Source organism: Lucilia sericata, unplaced genomic scaffold (assembly GCF_015586225.1).
Source record: "Lucilia sericata isolate MDLA Ls3-8-SP2 unplaced genomic scaffold, ASM1558622v1 Contig000344F_arrow, whole genome shotgun sequence".
NCBI classification, from domain to species: Eukaryota; Metazoa; Arthropoda; class Insecta; order Diptera; family Calliphoridae; genus Lucilia; species Lucilia sericata.
The window spans coordinates 129,781-152,855 of NW_023994364.1; the positions used below are offsets into that span (position 1 = coordinate 129,781).

Genomic DNA, 23,075 nt, shown 5'->3' on the forward strand with positions numbered 1-23,075 from the left:
AATTTTACCAAAGAGTCCAACATCAAAAGGAAGACTTTAATTCAAGTGTCTTCTCCAGTAGGGATGGAATATATGGAAAAAGCTTTTTTTAAGTAATTCCGAATAATATTTTTTTTGTATTCTGAACCATTTAGTTAGTTCTAATATGTTATAACATCGTAAGATTCGAATGGAAAACAAATCATAGATATCATTTTTTTAAATATTTTACTAAAAATCAACTGTTTATGTTAATTTTCTTAAATTAAAATAATCTCAAGAGAAATTCTCAAATCTAATTAAGGATAATATAGAGAAAACAGCGTTTATTCACAATAGTAATTCAATTTGTCTGTCCGTTTTTCTAATATACATAGTAGAACTCAATAATTACAGGTAGAGTAGGCGTGGGAAATGTGATTTTTGATAATAATACATGAAATCTTTGGTCAGACTTACTTTCCTATAACACGCGTTCTAGTACATATTAAACAAAAATACATTTACCGAAACAAGTTTATAAAACATACAAAAAACTAATGACGTACATAAGTATAATTTTTATTTTTAAATATTAAAATAAAATACTTATTACAACAATACCCCATTTCAATATAAAAAATATGCCTAAATAAATGTATAAACATACGCACAAATATGTTTATGTGAAATAAAATTATGCAAAATATAACAATTTTATTTTAGTATTTAAACAACCACACAGTATCAGACTTTTATCATTGATCTAACGTCTATCGCTAAGAACAAAAATCCAATCAAAATGAAATTCATCTTTGTTTTCGTTGCTCTTTTCGCCATTGCTTTGGCCGAAGAAACCGTTGTCTTGAAATCCGAATCTGAAGTTGGACCCGAATCCTTCCAATATGCGTAAGTATTTTAATATTTTGAAATTATTACTTAATTTATCCCACTATTATCAAAAGAAGCATAACTAATTTTCTGATTTTTTATATATTTACAGTTATGCTACCAGCGATGGTGTTGAAGCTGAAGCTCAAGGTCAATTGAAGAATGTTGGTACCGAACAAGAAGCTATTGCCGTCAAGGGCTCTTACTCCTTCGTTGCTGATGATGGTCAAACCTACACCGTCAACTATGTTGCTGATGAAAACGGTTTCCAACCCCAAGGTGCTCATTTGCCCGTTGCCCCCGAAGCTTAAGTTGTGATTGTTATTTATTAATAAATATTTGTTTATTTGAAAGAAAAACTAGGACTTTGTTTTAATATTATTAAGTTAAAAAATCTTTTCTAGTCTATGATACATATATATTCTAGTGAATAGTCTGATCTATAATCTGGTCCATAGTCTAGTCTATAGTCTAATCAAAGTACGGTCGCCATTTTGAACATAATTCTATTAAATTTGGCACACGCAATACTTTTGGTCCAAGAGCGAGCCCTTGGTTGAATCGGATTATTAATTATCCTAGCACTTATACAACGAGACCATCCTAATAAGGATTTGGAGAAAATAGTTACGTTATATACGTACTCATATATAACGTAACTATTTTCTACGTTATTGACTCAGATATTTTTCGTAGGGAATGTTGGATATCAAGCAACAGTCTGGTTGGTCCAAACCTGGCTGTGCCCAGTACCTATCTTGATTTATTCCCCATCTCAAGTGGACACAAACCTCATCATGTTGTCGCCTGGATAAGCTTTTCTACAAGGCAACGTGAACATCTCAAGATCAATGTTCTAGGAAGGATATTATTATTAATGGAAGGCACTCATCCAGTATACTGGATGTACTTTCAATCAGAGGTGCCAATACCGTTTAAGCAAAGTGACAAACGTAAGTCGCGAAACTGAACAAGTTAAGTTCGATTCTATAAACTAACATAATATATTTATTTGACAAATTTCCTACCGGGAAGTTTATACAATTTTTTTTTAATTATGTTTAATTATAAATAATACCCAATTAATATCTGCGAATAGAAGACAATTTGTTTTGCTTTAAAAAGTCATCAAACTTTAGTATTTCATGTCTGACTAATTTACTGGGACAGGATTTTTAAAGAGAACTTCATTTTCAAAAAAACATCTGTAATTTGTTAATAATAAAATTATTTGAAAATAATTCCAGTATTTAATTAGAACAAGTTTTTTTATAACCGTTATCTAAAAAGTAAACAAACAAAATAAATTTAAGTATTAAGAAAAAAAAAACAATTGAATTTCAAGAACCGAAACAATGACAATTACTTAGAGAAATTAAGTGCAACGAGTATAAAAACTCTATTCCACTTTCTCGATTTAGTCAAAAAGTATTAAACTTTTTAGCAAACAACAATAATAAAAAAGTGTTTAGAATGAAATCCTTCATCATTTTTGCTGCCCTACTTGCCTTGGCTTTGGCGAGACCAGATGCTGAAATTCTGAAATCCTCTTCCGATGTGGGACCTGAAAGTTATTCCTTTGAGTAAGTGTTTAGTTAACTCCTACTTATAATGTTTATAAGGATTTTGTAATTTTAAAATGTAATTCCATATTTTGTGAAAATAGTCTTGAGACCAGTGATGGCACTTCCCGTCATGAAGAGGGTCAAGTTAAAGACGCTGGTACTGAACATGCAGCCATTGTAGTCCATGGCAGTTTCTCTTACAAGGATGAACATGATGGCAAAGTTTACACCGTCAACTATGTAGCCGATGAAAATGGCTTCCAACCTTCTGGTGAACATTTGCCTCCTTTGCCTAAAAACCATTAAATTATTCGATCCCCATAAATAAAAATGTCTTGAGTTCTCCTTATTATTGTTTAAACGAAATATTTGTTGATTTGACGTTAATGTGTATGTGTGTATAATATTGTGATTTTAATAAATATACTAATTTGCATAACGATAAAAATGAAACAAATGTGTTTAATACCGGTCCTATCATTTAGACAAAAATTACTTACTTGTCGTCCATTTAAAAATATTTTAAGGTAAAATCAACTTGAAATAAATATGTCAAAAATCAAAACCTCAACCATGACATTTACATTTAAATGACAAAATTCAACATTTATTTTTTGCGCTCAAACTATATATTTATTTAAACTGTCAGCATAGAAAACTGTTTAAAAGAAAAAAGTTAAAACTCTATTTGGCCTCCGTTTGCTAAGGCTGGATGCAATTTTTATTTAACCATAACTGTCTGATTAAAATACCAAGAAATTATTAATAATAGTAGAACCATAATTATTACTTTTATTGTTGAATTTATAAATTTTCTGATGTACCACCATATTTTTTATCAAACTATGAAAAAAAACACGAAGCATTGAATTTGTTCACTTTGCTTCCGTCCAGCAAATTCCAATTGGTGTTGTATTTGAGTATTTTTCGACAATATTCATACATGTCTCCTAAAAGCTGATCACCTTTGCTAAAATCACTCTGATATAAGGCAGCCAACAAGTTTTTTTTAATTTTTTATATTTATTTATTTGTTGAGTTTTATTTTATTTATTTTTTTATTGAATTTGATTTTTTTTGGCTTAACAACAGATTGGCGTCAAAAACTTTGTTTTCTTCTTCTGCCAAAAAAATTGAAGAAAAACGAGTTAAATTAACTATAATTTTTATAAAAGACAGTGATATTCAATAAATTGTGTGGGGTTTATAACATAAAGCAGTAATCTTTTAGAATTAAGAAATATACCTTTTGACGAACGAAAAAGTACCAAAAAGAAGTCCCATTTTATAGGTTCTCATTTACTCCGGGTTCTAGATACTTAATTTTATATTTCTAGGTTCAATATGATAGAAAATTCAAAAAGTATCTTTTGAAGCATGAAAAGGTAGCAAAAAGTCCACCTAAATAGGTTGTCACTTGTTTAATTCGGGCTCTACATGCTTAATTTCATGTTCCTTGATTCAATATCAAAAAAAAATCTAAAGGTACCTTTTGAAGAACGAAAATTTTTACTCTTATTTCCGTTATTTATGATATGATTTTGCTGATTTTAAATAGATTTTCTACCGAAAGCATGTCTGATAGAATTATTGAAGATTCGGATCTCGCAGATATCCCAGATATGTGAAAACTGATTTCAAAATACACACGCACACCCCCGGGGTCATTTAACCTTGATGAAAGACGCCATCTTGGTGTGATTGCAATCCCGGGGAAAAGAGGTGCTACAAATACCTCTAGTCTGCCGGGACTATAAACTTGTGATGATCAAATGTATCCTCGGCCTTTCCTTGAAATGATTTGACATGGGGTCGAAATAGAGAACCACATAATCTGGTACTACGGGTGGCTAATTGTCCAAAGGACTTCGTCCTGGCTGGTAAGTTGGAAGAGCTTACTTCGGCATCCATGTAGGGGCTGTGGTTTAAACCCAAATTCGTGAGAAGAGAATGTTGGTTAAAGAACTCAAGCACGGTGAAATCTATATTTCAGGATAAGTTCGGTGCTGTTGCCGAAGTCAACAGGTACCCCACAGAAGAATGACTGAGGGACTAAGCATTGGAAATTAGTTGATGTTAAATGTATATGATTCAGGATGAATGTAAGGATATACGGATCATACCCGCCCGTATACCTATCTATGAGTGTGTCGGATGAATGAGAAGTGAGCAGTTTTATTGGAAAGGACCTTCCGGGGTACACGTGATAGCTGTGATTTAAATCCATATTCGGGGGAAGAGAATGATGGTTAAAAGACTTATGCACGGTTGAGTCAATAATTATGAACAAGTTCGGTTGTTGCCGAAGGGATACGGAATTAACCCACCCGTATAAGTACCTATAGTGAGTGTGTCGGATGTTATTCTCTGTGAGTTGTCGAATAAATGGAAGTTTGCTGGGTTGAATGGTGATGGATGAAAGGTGTCTTATACAAGTGATTCAATAGAATGTTCCTTCCTTGTGGATGTATGTTGAGGGTTTTTTTCTGTTTATATCAGATTTACCACAGTGTGTTCTTTGTGATTAAGAACAAAGTCCTCGGCTTGTTTGATTGATTCGGTCTACGACTCTAGGTTCTGTTTGCCGATTCAACAGAGGCCATCCCATATGGTTGGTAGTAAACGGAAGTGATGTTTTTGCATCTCGGAAGTTAAGCAACGGGGCATCAGTGGTCAGAGTACTTGAACAAAGTGCTTGTACATGGACCGGCAGAACCATGTACAAAAAATTCCACAGGCGTGTAAGAAACACAAAGGGTCATTGGTGAGTCGCCTAGTCAGCTCACCCAGTGGTTGAAAAAATACCACCGTGAAAAAAGGCCAACTGAAAATAAGACATGTGTTTACGTAAAGTACTTCGACATCTACACTTCTCACGAAGGAGATGGATATAATTATAAGATCAATACAGTCACCACGAACTGCAGGGCAATTAAATAACACAAAAAATCTTGAAGAAATTAAACATTTATTTCCTATAAAATTTAGTGTTAAAAAACAAACACACACAAAGAATGTAATTAATTAATTACAATTAAATACTCATTTTGTTTTTGACATTTAAAAATACTTGACACAATCTTTAGATTTTTTGATTTAATAATTAATTGAAATTAAATATTTTGACAGATACACATGCCCACAAATATTTAAATTTAACAAATTAAATACTTATGTTTAAGGCGTTTATGCGATCAAATATTGGATAACCTAAATGTGGCAAAAGGTCAACAAAAAAATCATACCTTTAACAAAAAGGACACCAGCATATTGATGGTATATGTATCAGATGTGCGCAACTGATACATATGTATGTATGTACTTAATATTGTTTTAATTTTAATTTTGTTATTTCTAAGAATCGAATTTAAAAATTAAAACTTGAAAATTAAATTCCAGTTTCGAAAACTTGTTAATATTTAAATAAGAACTAAACATACCTACTACATGTTTTTACTATAATACGCATGATTTTTTCAGTTTGAGTTCTTCTTATGTCACTTTAAATAAAAAATATATTCACATATTACACCCTACTGCACGATTTAAGGCATATTTAGTTACTTATTAATGATACAAATTAGGTTCTATGATAAGCTTGAAACTTGGAAGCTATTGTAATACTCCTAAAATTATTCTTCCTATTTCATTAAATAAAAACAAACGGTACTTAATATAAATCCTTTATTAAATCTAAACCCATTTTTATCAAACAAAAGGACCTGGTTCATTACAATCTTCATATAGTCCAAAGTGCCTGCAAAAGTAGTTGAAGTAATCAATAAATTGTTCTTAGTAGTTTTCAATATCGTATAGAGTACTTCCAAACTGTTGTCTATCAATCATTGTTCTATGATTTAGCAATTTATTTAGATTTAAATAAATTTTCAATAAAAAATAGAAAATTTGTCAAAATTGTAAACAAGTTCATCTAAAATTAAAACAACAGCAATACATACTAACATACAAATATTTCTATGATAAATGATGTTGTTAATAATGGGAAGAGATTAAAATTAAAAACAAAAGATATGTACAGATATACGAATAATAGTCTGTCGCATGCTTCCCTATTATAACTTGTTATACTAAATCCACATATACACGTCTAACACATTATTCTTGTTCGATACATATGAACATATGAACACCACCAACAATAACAAATGATGATCGAAAGAAAACAAAAGTTGAAAATTTTCTAGTTATTCTGAACCGTAGCGAAAAGAAATGTCTTGCGACTAAAGCAACAATTTTTATATAAAGTTAAAAAATCTTTACTGAAATCATTAGTTAGAATCGAACTAGTAATCCAAACAAATCCTTTCAACATGAAATTCATCATTGTTTTCGTTGCTCTTTTCGCCATCGCTTTGGCTGAAGTTGAAATTGTTCAACGCGACCTCGATGTCCAACCCGAAAGCTTCAAATTCGTTTCGGAAACTTCTGATGGTAGCAAACATGATGCTGAAGGAGAATTACACGATCAAGGTACCGATCATGAAGAAATTGTTGTACGTGGCTCATACTCTTTCGTTGGTGATGATGGCCAAACCTACACCGTCAACTATGTTGCTGATAAGAACGGTTTCCAACCCCAAGGTGCTCATTTGCCCGTAGCTCCTGAAGCTTAAGTTGTTTATGTTTATCTCGTTTTTATGTTGAATGTAATTAATGGATTTGTTAAAACTATTTGAATAAAAAAATTAATTAGATTAAACTTTTTTGTTAAAAATTTATTGTGTTAAAAAAAACCCAGCACAAACTCGGTAATGGCATGTACTTACAAAACCACGTACTTTATAATTATTACTACACAGCGTCTACATTACTTTTGAGTACTCTTACAATGACTTACTTATAAAAACGACTTGTTCCGTACCGCAATTCTGTAATTTTTTAATTTTAACTACCGATATCGTAAAGTAACGATAAATATCGGTTGCATTAACGAATTTTCAATTCTGTAACTTTTTAACGACCTTAGAATATTTTAACGACAAAGATTTGAAAAATATGAGAATGTCAAAAGTTTTGTATTGAAATATTTTTAAAATATAAAATTATTAACGTGAACTGACAAAATTTTTTAGTTAAAAAGTTACTGAATTGCGGTACTGATGTTTGTAACACCCAAAAATATTTGTCTATCGACCAACTTAAAGTAAAAAGTATAAGCCATTTACATATCTGTCCTTTCGTCTGTGTGTCCACTTAAAACTTTGTGCGCACGATAAAAGTTGCAATTTTCAAGAGAATTTTATGAAACCCTAACCCCTAGCTAACTATGTTTGCTCATAATTATGTTAAATGTTCTAATATCTCTATAAAAAATTGCAGAAATTAGTTTTGAATAAGATTTAAATGAGTTTTCGTAATGATAGGGCCTAGTTTTACCTTAGGCCCCATACAAAGTCCCCTTCAGAAAATGAATTGAAAGTAAATTATTCAATTAAACAGTACTATCACGATTAAATTCTTCATAAATAACTTCAATATTAATCTAAATCCCTCTACCAATGTTTATAAGGATAGGCCCATATTAACCTTTAACCCAATATAACCCCTCTTTCAAAAAATCAAAAAAAGAAATGTTAATATTTCGGAATTAAAATAATGCAAATTTTTGGTGGCCAAGGCCGACAATACTAAAAAATAAAATACAACTAAAACCCAAAGTTTTATGATTACGGTCTTGTAGGAAATAAGCGAAATGTATGTATGTATTGAGCAGGGAAACATCCCTCAGGCATATAGACATGAAATTAAACCTCAATAAGTAATTCCGAAATCTATCAGAGTACTATTTCGAACTTCTTATGGAACTTTCTGTATATGTTATCTTATTTCTTTTAGAAATCAAACGCAAATATTACTCTAGTCTATAGACTACAGACCAGACTATAGACTAAACTATAGACCAGACTATAGACTAGACTATAGACAAGACTATAGACTAGACTATAGACTAGACTATAGACTAGACTATAGACTAGACTATAGACTAGACTATAGACTAGACTATAGACTAGACTATAGACTAGACTATAGACTAGACTATAGACTAGACTATAGACTAGACTATAGACTAGACTATAGACTAGACTATAGACTAGACTATAGACTAGACTATAGACTAGACTATAGACTAGACTATAGACTAGACTATAGACTAGACTATAGACTAGACTATAGACTAGACTATAGACTAGACTATAGACTAGACTATAGACTAGACTATAGACTAGACTATAGACTAGACTATAGACTAGACTATAGACTAGACTATAGACTAGACTATAGACTAGACTATAGACTAGACTATAGACTAGACTATAGACTAGACTATAGACTAGACTATAGACTAGACTATAGACTAGACTATAGACTAGACTATAGACTAGACTATAGACTAGACTATAGACTAGACTATAGACTAGACTATAGACTAGACTATAGACTAGACTATAGACTAGACTATAGACTAGACTATAGACTAGACTATAGACTAGACTATAGACTAGACTATAGACTAGACTATAGACTAGACTATAGACTAGACTATAGACTAGACTATAGACTAGACTATAGACTAGACTATAGACTAGACTATAGACTAGACTATAGACTAGACTATAGACTAGACTATAGACTAGACTATAGACTAGACTATAGACTAGACTATAGACTAGACTATAGACTAGACTATAGACTAGACTATAGACTAGACTATAGACTAGACTATAGACTAGACTATAGACTAGACTATAGACTAGACTATAGACTAGACTATAGACTAGACTATAGACTAGACTATAGACTAGACTATAGACTAGACTATAGACTAGACTATAGACTAGACTATAGACTAGACTATAGACTATACTATAGACTAGACTATAGACTAGACTATAGACTAGACTATAGACTAGACTATAGACTAGACTATAGACTAGACTATAGACTAGACTATAGACTAGACTATAGACTAGACTATAGACTAGACTATAGACTAGACTATAGACTAGACTATAGACTAGACTATAGACTAGACTATAGACTAGACTATAGACTAGACTATAGACTAGACTATAGACTAGACTATAGACTAGACTGTAGACTAGACTATAGACTAGACTATAGACTAGACTATAGACTAGACTATAGACTAGACTATAGACTAGACTATAGACTAGACTATAGACTAGACTATAGACTAGACTATAGACTAGACTATAGACTAGACTATAGACTAGACTATAGACTAGACTATAGACTAGACTATAGACTAGACTATAGACTAGACTATAGACTAGACTATAGACTAGACTATAGACTAGACTATAGACTAGACTATAGACTAGACTATAGACTAGACTATAGACTAGACTATAGACTAGACTAGACTATACTATCTAGACTATAGACTAGACTATAGACTAGACTATAGACTAGACTATAGACTAGACTATAGACTAGACTATAGACTAGACTATAGACTAGACTATAGACTAGACTATAGACTAGACTATAGACTAGACTATAGACTAGACTATAGACTAGACTATAGACTAGACTATAGACTAGACTATAGACTAGACTATAGACTAGACTATAGACTAGACTATAGACTAGACTATAGACTAGACTATAGACTAGACTATAGACTAGACTATAGACTAGACTATAGACTAGACTATAGACTAGACTATAGACTAGTCTATAGACTAGACTATAGACTAGACTATAGACTAGACTATAGACTAGACTATAGACTAGACTATAGACTAGACTATAGACTAGACTATAGACTAGACTATAGACTAGACTATAGACTAGACTATAGACTAGACTATAGACTAGACTATAGACTAGACTATAGACTAGACTATAGACTAGACTATAGACTAGACTATAGACTAGACTATAGACTAGACTATAGACTAGACTATAGACTAGACTATAGACTAGACTATAGACTAGACTATAGACTAGACTATAGACTAGACTATAGACTAGACTATAGACTAGACTATAGACTAGACTATAGACTAGACCATAGACTAGGCTATAGACTTGACTATAGACTAGACCATAGACTAGACTATAGACTAGACTATAGACTAGACTATAGACTAGACTATAGACTAGACTATAGACTAGACTATAGACTAGACTATAGACTAGACTATAGACTAGACTATAGACGAGACTATAGACTAGACTGTAGACTAGACTATAGACTAGACTATAGACTAGACTATAGACTAGACTATAGACTAGACTATAGACTAGACTATAGACTAGACTATAGACTAGACTATAGACTAGACTATAGACTAGACTATAGACTAGACTATAGACTAGACTAGACTATAGACTAGACTATAGACTAGACTACACTATAGACTAGACTAGACTATAGACTAGACTAGACTATAGACTATAGACTAGACTAGACTAGACTAGACTAGACTAGACTAGACTAGACTAGACTAGACTAGACTAGACTAGACTAGACTAGACTAGACTAGACTAGACTAGACTAGACTAGACTAGACTAGACTAGACTAGACTAGACTAGACTAGACTAGACTAGACTAGACTAGACTAGACTAGACTAGACTTGACTAGACTAGACTAGACTAGACTAGACTAGACTAGACTAGACTATAGACTAGACTAGACTATACTAGACTATAGACTAGACTAGACTAGACTATAGACTATAGACTATAGACTATAGACTATAGACTATAGACTAGACTAGACTATAGACTAGACTAGACTATAGACTAGACTAGACTATAGACTAGACTATAGACTAGACTAGACTATAGACTAGACTAGACTATAGACTAGACTATAGACTAGACTATAGACTAGACTATAGACTAGACTATAGACTAGACTATAGACTAGACTATAGACTAGACTATAGACTAGACTATAGACTAGACTATAGACTAGACTATAGACTAGACTATAGACTAGACTATAGACTAGACTATAGACTAGACTATAGACTAGACTATAGACTAGACTATAGACTAGACTATAGACTAGACTATAGACTAGACTATAGACTAGACTATAGACTAGACTATAGACTAGACTATAGAAGACTAGACTATAGACTAGACTATAGACTAGACTATAGACTAGACTATAGACTAGACTATAGACTAGACTATAGACTAGACTATAGACTAGACTATAGACTAGACTATAGACTAGACTATAGTCTAGACTATAGACTAGACTATAGACTAGACTATATACTAGACTATAGACTAGACTATAGACTAGTCTATAGACTAGACTATAGACTAGACTATAGACTAGACTATAGACTAGACTATAGACTAGACTATAGACTAGACTATAGACTAGACTATAGAATAGACTATAGACTAGACTATAGACTAGACTATAGACTAGACTATAGACTAGACTATAGACTAGACTATAGACTAGACTATAGACTAGACTATAGACTAGACTTTAATTTTTTCGTATTCAGTGCATTAATCTCATCCTTTAAGAGGTATTACTCCATGGGACACCCTAATATATAAAATATGTATATATACATATTTTAAGCAATTGTTTTATTAAAAATATGAAATCTATGTTTTGAAAAGATAAAAATCATAAACTAAACATTAAATAATTCTTCTATTTAGAATTTATAATCAAATGTATTAATTAATTATTATATAATTTTATTTTAAATATTTTTATTATTATTTTAAATTTAAATAAAATTTTCATATTTATCATAATGACGCACAGAATATAGACCTAAAATACTACACATAATTTAAATGTTTCTTCAACATTAAATTGCTTACGTAAATCCGCAAAAATATTGAACCCTGACTGAATCGAATTAACGAATTTAAAAATAGAAACAATAGTTCTATTATAAAATTTTCCCAAACAACCGTGTACGCATATGTACATAAATTTAAATTATAGTTAGAGCTTCTTTCATTTGAATATTTGAAATAATTTCCATATTAGCAAATGTCTAGTGCTAAAAATAGCAAATTTATTGAATATGTTGCAAAAAAAAAACAGTAAAAGTTTAAAAGTGATATGCAATATCTAAAGTATTTGAGGTCCATAATAAAGGAAATTCTAAAGGAAAGTAAAACTAACAACATTAAAGAAATTGCCATGAATCAAGAATCCCTTCTTATATTTAAGTAGTTAAACTAAGTACTTAGACTATTTTGCTTTTGTATTCCCACGCATCTAATTAGTAAAATAAAAAAAAATGAATTTCAATAATTTTTAATTTAAACATTAAAGTCGCTCAACTTGATAGTTGTTCATTGTTGTCATACTGGTCTGGTTTAGACTTGTCCAAATTTTTATGTGGTTTCTTCTTCTTTTAAGCATCTTTTGTATCAATACTATACTAAATTGAAAATAGCCATACAATACGAATTTTAATATTTATTTTTTTTATGAGAATTTGCATACATACATATTCAAATAGATTTTTAGCATATTTTAATTTGCTACGGCGCAAAACAGTTTGGAAGAATATAAAAACTCCAAACATTCGAGCAAATAGTATCCATTCGATTTGAACTATCAATAGAATAACAATTTAACAAAATGAAATTCATCATTGTCTTCGCTGCTCTCTTCGCCGTAGCCTTGGCTGCTCCCCGTCCTGAAGATGCCGTCGTCTTGAAATCCGAATCCGAAGTTGGTCCCGAATCCTTCCAATATGCGTAAGTATTTCAAAATTCTCTATGAAATAAACTCCTTAAACAAATACCAACGACGATCAATTCTAACCTCCTGCTATTTTTCTTAATTTACAGTTATGCTACCAGCGATGGTGTTGAAGCTGAAGCTCAAGGTCAATTGAAGAACGTTGGTACTGATGAAGAAGCTATCGTCGTCAAGGGCTCTTTCTCCTTCGTTGCTGATGATGGTCAAACCTACACCGTCAACTATGTTGCTGATGAAAACGGTTTCCAACCCCAAGGTGCTCATTTGCCCGTTGCCCCCGAAGCTTAAGTCTCCTTAATAAATCTTTGTTAAATTGTTAAAATGCCTTAGTTTTTTAAGGATAATAAATTGAAAAAAATCGTTTTTTTTTTTTTTGTTTACAAATACTTTTGAAAATTATTTCCAAAATAATCATCATTAGAGAAGAGTGATATTTTCACAAATGGAATTTATTCAAAGTGATTGATGATTCGATGACAACTACTGTGACTGAAAGTATCGTTATTTGAAATTTCCCATGCAGTTTGTCCATAGCATAGTTGTTACATCATCTGTATCTTCAATATATATTAATTCTGAATTAAAATCTGATATATAAGAAGTACTTATAGAAGATGTCACCCCAAAAGAAATATGAGTACGTTGATTTTATATCCACCATTAAAAAAGAATAACTGGCCTTAGACCCCCAATATATATATACTGTGTACTTATTAAATTCTAAAACGATCTATCCATGCCCGGCCGTCTGTCACAAGTTATATATAAAGTAACGTCTATCTCCTTAATTTTATTAGAATCGGTCCATAATTAACCATACTACTCATATAAGATTCTCTTCAGAAAATTACTTTTATCTAAAAATCTGTGGAAAATTTTTTAGTGGATACATCCACCATATAAGCTGCATTTCATAAAATGACTTAAACAGTCATAACTCATAGCGAGGAAATTCGAAATTTTATAGGATCGAAAAATTTGGATCGGTTCATAACTAACCCTATCCCCTATATTTTATTTTCGTATTTTGATACAAGATGTCGAAGTGCTTATTTCACGGTGGTACTTTTTCAACTAGACGACTCACCACCGCCCCTTTGTGTATCTTACACGCCGGTGGCAATTTTTGTACATGGTGTTGCCGGTCCATGTACATGTACTTTGCTCAAGTACTCGAGCTATCTAATCACTGACTGTTGCTTCCGAGATGCAAAATCATTACTTCCGTTCACAACCACGTAGATGGGCCCCTGTTGAGTAGGCAACATCACCTAGAGACATATTCGGTAGACCGAAACACGAATCCATCAAATAAACCGAGGACTTAGTTCTTAATCACAGGGAATACACTGTGGTAAATCTGGTATGAACAGAGTAAACTCTGCACATGGACAAGAGAGGATAATTCAATGGTATTACTTGTATAAGATACCTTTCATCCATCACCATTCAACCCAGCACACTTCTCATTCATTCAACACACTCATAGAGAACAACATCCAACACACTCACTCTAGGCGTACGGGCGGGGTAAGTTCCGTATAGGGTTCTATAAATCGACTTTCGAATAATCGAACAATGGACTTTTTGTCGAAAAAAGTCGATAACTCGACTATCGTCTATGAAAAAAGTCGAAAAGTCGGCTTTGTAAATAAAAGTCGAAATGTCGTAAAAAGTCGAAAAAAGCCGGAAAAAGTCGAAAACTCGAAAATAGTAGAACAAGCCAAAAATAGTCGAAAATTTTAAAAAAGTGGAAAAAAGTCAACAACTCTAAAATAGTCGGAAAACTCGAAAAAAGTTAAAAAATAGTCGAAAAAAGTCGAAAGAAGTCGAAAATAGTCAAAAAGTCGAAAAAAAAATCAAAAAGTCGGAAAAAGTCGAAAAGTCGACTATTTATAAAATACTAAAAGTAGAAAAGTCTAAAAGTCGACTTTTAATTAAATGAAAAAGACTAAAGATCGACTTTTCATAAAATGCAAAAAGTCGAAAAGTCGACTTTTCGTTTCAACTATAGAACCCTAGTTCCGTATGCCCCTACTTTCATCCTGTATCATATACATTCAATTCCAACTCATCTCGAACGATTAGTTTTACAGTCACTCCTCTGTGGCGTCTCTGTTGACTTAGGCAACAGCTCCGAACTTATCCCGAATTATAGACTATACCGTGCATCAGTCTTTTAACCGACATTCTCTACAAGCGAATTTGGGTTTAAACCACGTGCACCTCGAAGAGACCTCTCCAATAACCGGGACAAGACAAAGCCAGATACTCTGTCCTTCGGGTTACCAGTTCCCGTGGTATCAGATTATGTAGTTCAAATCATTCCAAGGAAGGGCTGAGGATACATTTGATCATCACCAGTTTATAGCCTCGGCTGACTAGAGGTACTGGTAGGACCTCTTTTCCACGGGATTGCAATAGCACCATGTGGGGTCTTTCATCAAGGTAACATGCACCCGGAGTATTTTGTTATAATTCTACATAAAGGATTTGGATCTGTATATCTTTTAAATGTTATAGAGTTCGGCCCACAACCCGATTCAGGTTCTCTTTTAATTGTCAAGTCTTCCTTGTACTGTTATTTACTCTTGAAATAGTGTGACGATAAACCTTTGCACACATAGTCTAGAAATTTTAATTGTATTAGTATCAATTGTCTCTATGTCCCCATGTTTCTGGGGTCTGGGTTTTGAAAATTTTTGTTCATATTTTAAAGTAACGAAATTTGATCTGAAACTTTATAGAACCATCAATAACAACACAAAACCAAAAGTATCATTTGTCAAAAAAATATTAGAACTCCCTGCATAAACTAGTTAACTACTTAGATAGTGACGTAAAAGTGCTAAAAACGACAATTAGGTAATCACGCATATCCCCGAACGTATCTAAAACATTGATAGCAAACTGAAAACAAAATTCGATTACATGGTTAATCCATTCCTTCAAATGTCCTTTTCTTATAACTGTAAGACCTTTTAATATTTTCTCCATATCTATGCATCCCAGTAAGCATTACACACTTTAATTTGTTTTCTTAATTTGTTTTATTATAATTAACAATTTATTAACAACTAATAACAGTCTTCTATTTAAAATTCAGCTACTTAAGCAACTGGGAGATGAGCACCTTGGGGTTGGAAACCATTCTTATCGGCAATATAGTTTACTTGATAAGTTTGACCATCATCACCAATGTAAGAGTAAGAACCACGTACGGAAATGGCTTCATCTTCGGTGCCAGCATTTTCAAGATGTCCCTCTTCTTGGGCACTCTTTCCATCACTGGTTTCTACGGCATAGTTGTAGTTTTCAGGTTCAACATTGCTGTCGTAACGCAAAGTTTCAGCATCTTTGTTGGCCAAGGCAAGGGCGAAGAGAGCAACGAATACAATGATGAATTTCATTTTGAAGCGTTTTACAGCGTGTGTTTAAACGTTGAAGTTGTGAATTGAAGTGAATATCTTCTCTTGCCTTGCATTTTGTTTATATACTTTAAATTTACACCTGCAAATATCTAGCTGTATGTTGTTTTTGTGAAGTGGTTACATTTTATGTTTTAGGTTATTATCAAATATTGGATAGATAATGTTAAATGTTTTAAAATGTTGCGTTGGATCAATCGATAGTGAGTAAATACTTTGTTGTTGTTGTTGGTGTAAATTAGTTATGGTAACTTTATCAAGTTTTATTTATTCCAGATTGCAGGGCAAGAAATTTAACAAAATCAAATAGAGATTTCATTAACATATAATGTGTAAAAACTCAAAATTTGTTTTTGGATTTTAGGTTTTTCTATGATGATATTCGTACATGTATGTATGTTAATTTATGTTGTTTTAAAATTATTATTGTTATTTGATTTTTGTGTAAATTATTGCTTAAATAAAAAAATATAGTTCACGCTTTGTCGGTATTTTTTTGCCAAAATATCTGTGTCAACATTTTTTTATTACTGTAATCGAAACTGTTTTATTTGTTTTTAGTAATAACAAGAAATCAACAATTCAATTAATTCAGTCAATTAATATTTGAGTTCATATTTTAACTCAAAAATTATAATGTATTTTATTAACAAATTATAAGTTTAAAACGATTTACTACAAAGCAATGTAAATTTAACTTAACAAGAGATGATTTGAATTAACAAGAGATGAAAGCTTGTGATTCTTAAGTGATCATTTTAATTCTATGAAACATTTTAATTATTACCATTAAAAATAATATGTAATCATTTCTTTTATAAGTACATTTATTGTGTTCTAAAACGATAGAGCCATGTCCGTCCATAGTTAGTTAGTTAGTTAGTTAGTTAGTTAGTTAGTTAGTTAGTTAGTAGTTAGTTAGTTAGTTAGTTAGTAGTTAGTTAGTTAGTTAGTTAGTTAGTTAGTAGTTAGTTAGTTAGTTAGTTAGTAGTTAGTTAGTTAGTTAGTTAGTTAGTTAGTTAGTTAGTTAGTTAGTTAGTTAGTTAGTTAGTTAGTTAGTTAGTTAGTTAGTTAGTTAGTTAGTTAGTTAGTAGTTAGTTAGTTAGTTAGTTAGTTAGTTAGTTAGTTAGTTAGTTAGTTAGTTAGTTAGTTAGTTAGTTAGTTAGTTAGTTAGTTAGTTAGTTAGTTAGTTAGTTAGTTAGTTAGTTAGTTAGTTAGTTAGTTAGTTAGTAGTTAGTTAGTTAGTTAGTTAGTTAGTTAGTTAGTTAGTTAGTAGTTAGTTAGTAGTTAGTAGTTAGTTAGTTAGTTAGTTAGTTAGTTAGTTAGTAGTTAGTTAGTTAGTAGTTAGTTAGTAGTTAGTTAGTAGTTAGTTAGTAGTTAGTAGTTAGTTAGTTAGTTAGTTAGTTAGTTAGTTAGTTAGTTAGTAGTAGTTAGTTAGTTAGTTAGTAGTTAGTTAGTTAGTTAGTAGTTAGTTAGTTAGTTAGTTAGTTAGTTAGTTAGTTAGTTTAGTTAGTTAGTTAGTTAGTTAGTTAGTTAGTTAGTTAGTTAGTTAGTTAGTTAGTTAGTTAGTAGTTAGTTAGTAGTTAGTTAGTTAGTTAGTTAGTTAGTAGTTAGTTAGTTAGTTAGTTAGTTAGTTAGTTAGTTAGTTAGTTAGTTAGTAGTTAGTTAGTTAGTTAGTTAGTTAGTTAGTTAGTTAGTAGTAGTTAGTTAGTTAGTTAGTTAGTTAGTTAGTTAGTTAGTAGTTAGTAGTTAGTTAGTTAGTTAGTTAGTAGTTAGTTAGTTAGTTAGTTAGTTAGTAGTTAGTTAGTTAGTTAGTTAGTTAGTTAGTTAGTTAGTTAGTAGTAGTGAGTTAGTTAGTTAGTTAGTAGTTATTAGTAGTAGTTAGTAGTTAGTTTTCGTTAGTTAGTTAGTTAGTAGTTAGTAGTTAGTTAGTAGTTAGTTAGTTAGTTAGTTAGTAGTTAGTTAGTAGTTTAGTTAGTTAGCTTCGTTAGTAGTTAGTTAGTGTAGTTAGTTAGTAGTTAGTTAGTAGTTAGTTAGTTGTAGTTAGTTAGTTGTTAGTTAGTAGTTATTACTTAGTTTAAACTATTCAGAATCTCTCTATTATTTACATAACTAAACTTCTCCCATAGTAAATTCATAACAACTGGTACGAAGTACCCAATGGTCTCTATATGTACTTCGTGGCAGGTTAAGAGATTCCCTAAAGCGTTACAGATTTTTCTTTCCCAGTTAAGTGTAACTTTTTCTAAAAAATTCTGCATTAAAACTTCTGGTTTTATTGTTGTACATTCTTTTAATAAATTCTTTTTAACAAAAAAAAAACAAGAAGCCAAGAGCTTTTTTTATTTCAATATCAAGTTATAAATCTCTACAACTCCAACTTATAAAAAAACAATACAACTCCAACAACATTGCACCGGTTATTATTTACATTTGACATAAATGCAAGACATTTGAATGCATAATTTACAACAATAAAACTAAAAACCAAAAAAATTTACAATTTTAGTTTTATGTTGCTGCTTTTTTGGACAACTTTTTTGGTGACTATATAAACCTGAAGGCAGACTGCAAAAGGTATTCAATACATCTTAAACATTCAACGCTTAAACACGCAGTTGTAAAAAAAAACTCTTAACAAAATGAAATTCATCATTGTTTTCGTTGCTCTCTTCGCCCTTGCCTTGGCCAACAAAGATGCTGAAACTTTGCGTTACGACAGCAATGTTGAACCTGAAAACTACAACTATGCCGTAGAAACCAGTGACGGAAAGAGTGCTCAAGAAGAGGGACATCTTGAAAATGCTGGCACCGAAGATGAAGCCATTGCCGTACGTGGTTCTTACTCTTACATTGGTGATGATGGTCAAACTTATCAAGTCAACTATATTGCCGATAGAAACGGTTTCCAACCCCAAGGTGCTCATCTTCCAGTTGCTTAAGTAGCGGATTTTGAAAAAAACAAAGAATAGACTGTTATTAGATGTATATAATTTTTTAGAACTTTTTTGTTTTATGTTTTATTTTTTTTTTTTCTGTTTTTAATTTTTTTTTATTTAAATTTTAAAATAATAAAAAAATAATTATGATTTTGTAAAGATTGGTTTTTTATTTTCAAGTAAAAGAATTTCCATCGTTTCAAAATGGATTAAATGGTGTTTGTGGTACGAAAAGTTCCCTTCTGTTGTTATTCATCTTAGTTTCTCGCGTTTAGAACCTATCATGCCGTCAACATCGTCTTTAGAATATAATACAATTCTAGAGTCCATATTTTTTTGGGACTAGCAATTTGCTTTAGAAATAAGTAATGAAAACATGAAGGTTTTTCAAAACTGCAATCCTAGCTTTCAGATTTTAGAACATGTGGAATAAGGTTGAAGTTCTTATACAGAAATTGGTCGAATTAGGATAATCGTAGGGGAAACATATTCGGCAAATAGGATATATTTTTTTATGACAAACTTTGAATATGTCTACAACTCAGAAATTATAATTGTTAAATACAATCGGATGTCAAGAAAAATGGTATTCTTCTTTAAGCTCCCGTAGCACCGCCGATAAAGCAATTATGGGCTACGTTAAAGTACGTAATCCCTAATATTCCTTCTATCTCCATCAGTTACCAGGTAATAAAAAACAAGTTGTAGTATATTATTTGGTAATCGACTTTGTCTTTCTAGCTTCTTTATAAGTTAGCATTCGTAAGTCTCTGACTAAATTCTCCACAGTCTATTTATAGATTCCATAGTGAGCAATCTTAGTGGAAATCTCTATGTGTCTAGTATAATTTGTGGTAGTATTCATAAGGTCAACTTCGTAACATTTGTACGACTTTTTCAGTGACATTGTGTTCATTTAATATCAAGTGACTTTTAAGTTGACATATTTTTTTAACTAAAAAGCTATTTTGTCTACGTCTTTAAAGTGGCTTCTTTATAAAAATTTTCAAATGTTTAACTGACATTTAAAATAAATTGTAAAAATCTTAAAAGCCAAATAATGCCTGTTTATTTTTCTATAAAACATGTTTTTAAATAAAACACAATTGTATTTATTTTTTTTTCAACACTGACTGAAATTATTCACTCCTTAAATTAACATTGTTTTTATTTACAGGATAAACATATTTACAAAAACAAAATAAAATTAAAATAAAAAATAATAATTTTTTACAAAAACATAACAAGACATTATTTTTTTACATAGTACGATAGATGGATAAAGTCGGAAATTATATAGAGAGTATTCTTTTTTTATGATTTGTTTTTCTTTAATTAGATATTTTTTTTTATGCGGTAAGTTAGTGTTTGGTCTATTTTGGTATATGGGCACCTTCAGGTTGGAAACCATTTTCATCGGCTATAAAGTTAACTGTATAGGTTTGACCATCGGGAGCAGTCCAGGTGAAACTGCCCTTTACCTCTAAAACTTCATTGTCGGTACCGGCATTTTTGATAACACCTTCCTCAGTGCGTGAAGTACCATCACTGGTGGCAAAACTAAACAATAAAATATAGTTTTAAAATCATCTACAAAAATCCTTTTAAACACTATTAAATACTCAACTCAAACTTGTAGGAGTCAATGTTCACATCACTATTTTGAGAAATAATTTCCACATCTTTTTGAGGAGCAGCCAATGTGCAAGCAACAAAAGCGAATAAACCAAAGACTAGCATCTGTTATAAAACAAACAAGAAATTTAATTAAAACAATTAACACTTTTATTAAATGTGTTCGTAGCAAACACATCCTTTCTCTATATAACTTTCACACTTTTAATGTTTCTTTAACTTCTCTTAACTATACGCACCAATTTCATGTTGTTTATTTAAAGGATAAAATATTTCCTGTATAAGATTTATTTAAAAAAATAAATTAATTTATTATTGTCTTTAAAACGTTGACAAAATTGACTCTTGTGTTAAGTAACAACTGTAAGAATAATTTCTGATGTGCATCTAAGATGCATTTTATACGTTTGCCCGTGTAGTTACAAAAAACCAAAGAATTGATAAAAGTCATAAATTTGTTAGTTTTGTTTTTGTTTATTTCTGTGCAAAAACAATCCACACCAATACTAACTAAACCGTCAGCATCGTCATCATCATCAGTAACTTAGTGCAACCTAACTAACTTGCACTTGCAACACACTAACAAAATTAAAACACTCTTCAGCTAGTACATACACACACTCATACATAGATACATGCATTTATAGAAACATCCAAATAGCAACTACATCATCTTCTTTTTCTAGTAACTAGTAAGTATAAACATGTACTAACATTTAGTACTTACAATAAACTAACTTATTGTTGTTGCCTTTAGTTTCTTTAACATTTAGTTTGTCTGCAAGCAGCTTCTTAAACTCTAAACGATAAGACTACTCAGTACCGGCAAACTTAAATGCTAATAGAAACATTTAAAAAAGTTTAAATTACATGTATGTATGTCTGTATGTAGTATGTAAGTAAATATCTTTAGTATATATGCCACATATGTGTATTTTGTTTTTCTTCATACATACATACATTCATACTAATATTCAATATTAAATGCCAGTGGTCGTTTTTTATTATTATTATTTTCATGATCTTTTTTTATTAAAAAGCTTTTGTATGACTGTCTGTCTGTAGTGCAGCCAAAAAGTCATTTACTTAAGTGTGTTGTACCTTTAATAAATGTTGTTAGGCCAACCAACCAACCAACCAAACCATTCATCCAGCCAACCAGTCAACAACCACTTGCATATGAGATGATGATGGTGGTGGTGGTGGTGGTGGTGGCGACAAGTGGAAACGTGTGCCAATATGATGCAACTAACATTTAAGCCGTTGATACTCTCGTACGTCCAACTAACTATTCATCGATCAAAATTAACAAATCAATATTTTGTGTCCATATATGCAAAAAAAAAATTATAACCATTGGTCTATTTGTCAGTTTGTCCATTTGTCGTCTGCCCGTTTGCTCTTGCAAAGTCTACAGTGTTTTAGAAAATATTTATTAAGCTCGAGAACTACTTCAGCGAATGGGAAAATTTTAATTGTTGTTTGACCGAGCTTTACAGCACACTGTGGACCAATCAAAACATTTATTGAAATAAACGTCCAATGAAATCCAAGAAGTATTCGAATATAAGTTTAAAAAACGAAACCTATAAATGACCCAAAGAGGTTGCGTGCTTTGGCGTTTAAAATAAGGCACCTTTGACAGATCACAATTTTAAAAGCGTGCTATTTTTTGTTTCTTCTCTGTTAAACAAAAACATTTTCTATTTACACCCCCAATTTTTAAACCGAATTTGACCTATTTTTAATCAAAATTTCAAATGGGTCACATGTTTATCATATTAGTAATAAGTTATCAGTGATAATTTGGTGACTGGTAATCAGTTTTCCGGTACTGCTTACTGATAAGAAGCTTTCTGCAATCGGATAGTGCGTAGGGCTACGCGGAAAAAGAAACGTATTCAATG

The 23,075-nt window shown here is 31.3% G+C and overlaps 6 protein-coding genes across 8 annotated transcripts; 4 read left to right on the forward strand and 2 right to left on the reverse strand.

The window, feature by feature from the left end:
* The first annotated feature begins 720 nt into the window (after positions 1-720).
* Positions 721-13,529, forward strand: LOC119603855 (larval cuticle protein 65Ag1-like). 3 transcript variants are annotated; one of them, XM_037956082.1, is made up of 3 exons: positions 721-867; positions 962-1,128; positions 13,423-13,529. In XM_037956082.1, the coding sequence occupies exons 1-3, from the start codon at positions 761-763 to the stop codon at positions 13,452-13,454; spliced, it is 306 nt and encodes a 101-aa protein (XP_037812010.1). In that variant the 5' UTR covers positions 721-760; the 3' UTR covers positions 13,455-13,529. The 3 variants fall into 3 exon arrangements, with proteins under 3 accessions (XP_037812010.1, XP_037812011.1, XP_037812009.1); XM_037956083.1 differs by lacking the exon at positions 13,423-13,529 and having other exon boundaries at positions 962-1,208; XM_037956081.1 differs by lacking the exons at positions 721-867; positions 962-1,128 and adding an exon at positions 12,901-13,162 and having other exon boundaries at positions 13,256-13,529.
* Positions 2,193-2,867, forward strand: LOC119603857 (larval cuticle protein 65Ab1-like). Its single transcript, XM_037956084.1, has 2 exons — positions 2,193-2,432; positions 2,516-2,867. The coding sequence occupies exons 1-2, from the start codon at positions 2,323-2,325 to the stop codon at positions 2,718-2,720; spliced, it is 315 nt and encodes a 104-aa protein (XP_037812012.1). The 5' UTR covers positions 2,193-2,322; the 3' UTR covers positions 2,721-2,867.
* On the forward strand, positions 6,678-7,134 carry LOC119603858 (larval cuticle protein 65Ag1-like). The gene has a single exon (XM_037956085.1). It carries the CDS (start codon positions 6,746-6,748, stop codon positions 7,046-7,048), a length of 303 nt encoding a protein of 100 aa, XP_037812013.1. The 5' UTR covers positions 6,678-6,745; the 3' UTR covers positions 7,049-7,134.
* A 2,668-nt stretch (positions 13,530-16,197) lies between the features above and the next one.
* On the reverse strand, positions 16,198-16,627 carry LOC119603861 (larval cuticle protein 65Ag1-like). Its single transcript, XM_037956087.1, has one exon. It carries the CDS (start codon positions 16,574-16,576, stop codon positions 16,277-16,279), a length of 300 nt encoding a protein of 99 aa, XP_037812015.1. The 5' UTR covers positions 16,577-16,627; the 3' UTR covers positions 16,198-16,276.
* Positions 16,628-19,179: 2,552 nt separating this feature from the next.
* LOC119603862 (larval cuticle protein 65Ag1-like) lies at positions 19,180-19,692 on the forward strand. Its single transcript, XM_037956088.1, has one exon. The coding sequence runs from the start codon at positions 19,237-19,239 to the stop codon at positions 19,534-19,536; it is 300 nt and encodes a 99-aa protein (XP_037812016.1). The 5' UTR covers positions 19,180-19,236; the 3' UTR covers positions 19,537-19,692.
* A 1,158-nt stretch (positions 19,693-20,850) lies between these two features.
* Positions 20,851-21,603, reverse strand: LOC119603865 (endocuticle structural protein SgAbd-6-like). The gene is made up of 3 exons (XM_037956092.1): positions 21,408-21,603; positions 21,161-21,273; positions 20,851-21,093 (listed from the first exon to the last, which is right to left on the reverse strand). The coding sequence occupies exons 1-3, from the start codon at positions 21,414-21,416 to the stop codon at positions 20,907-20,909; spliced, it is 309 nt and encodes a 102-aa protein (XP_037812020.1). The 5' UTR covers positions 21,417-21,603; the 3' UTR covers positions 20,851-20,906.
* Positions 21,604-23,075: the final 1,472 nt, after the last annotated feature.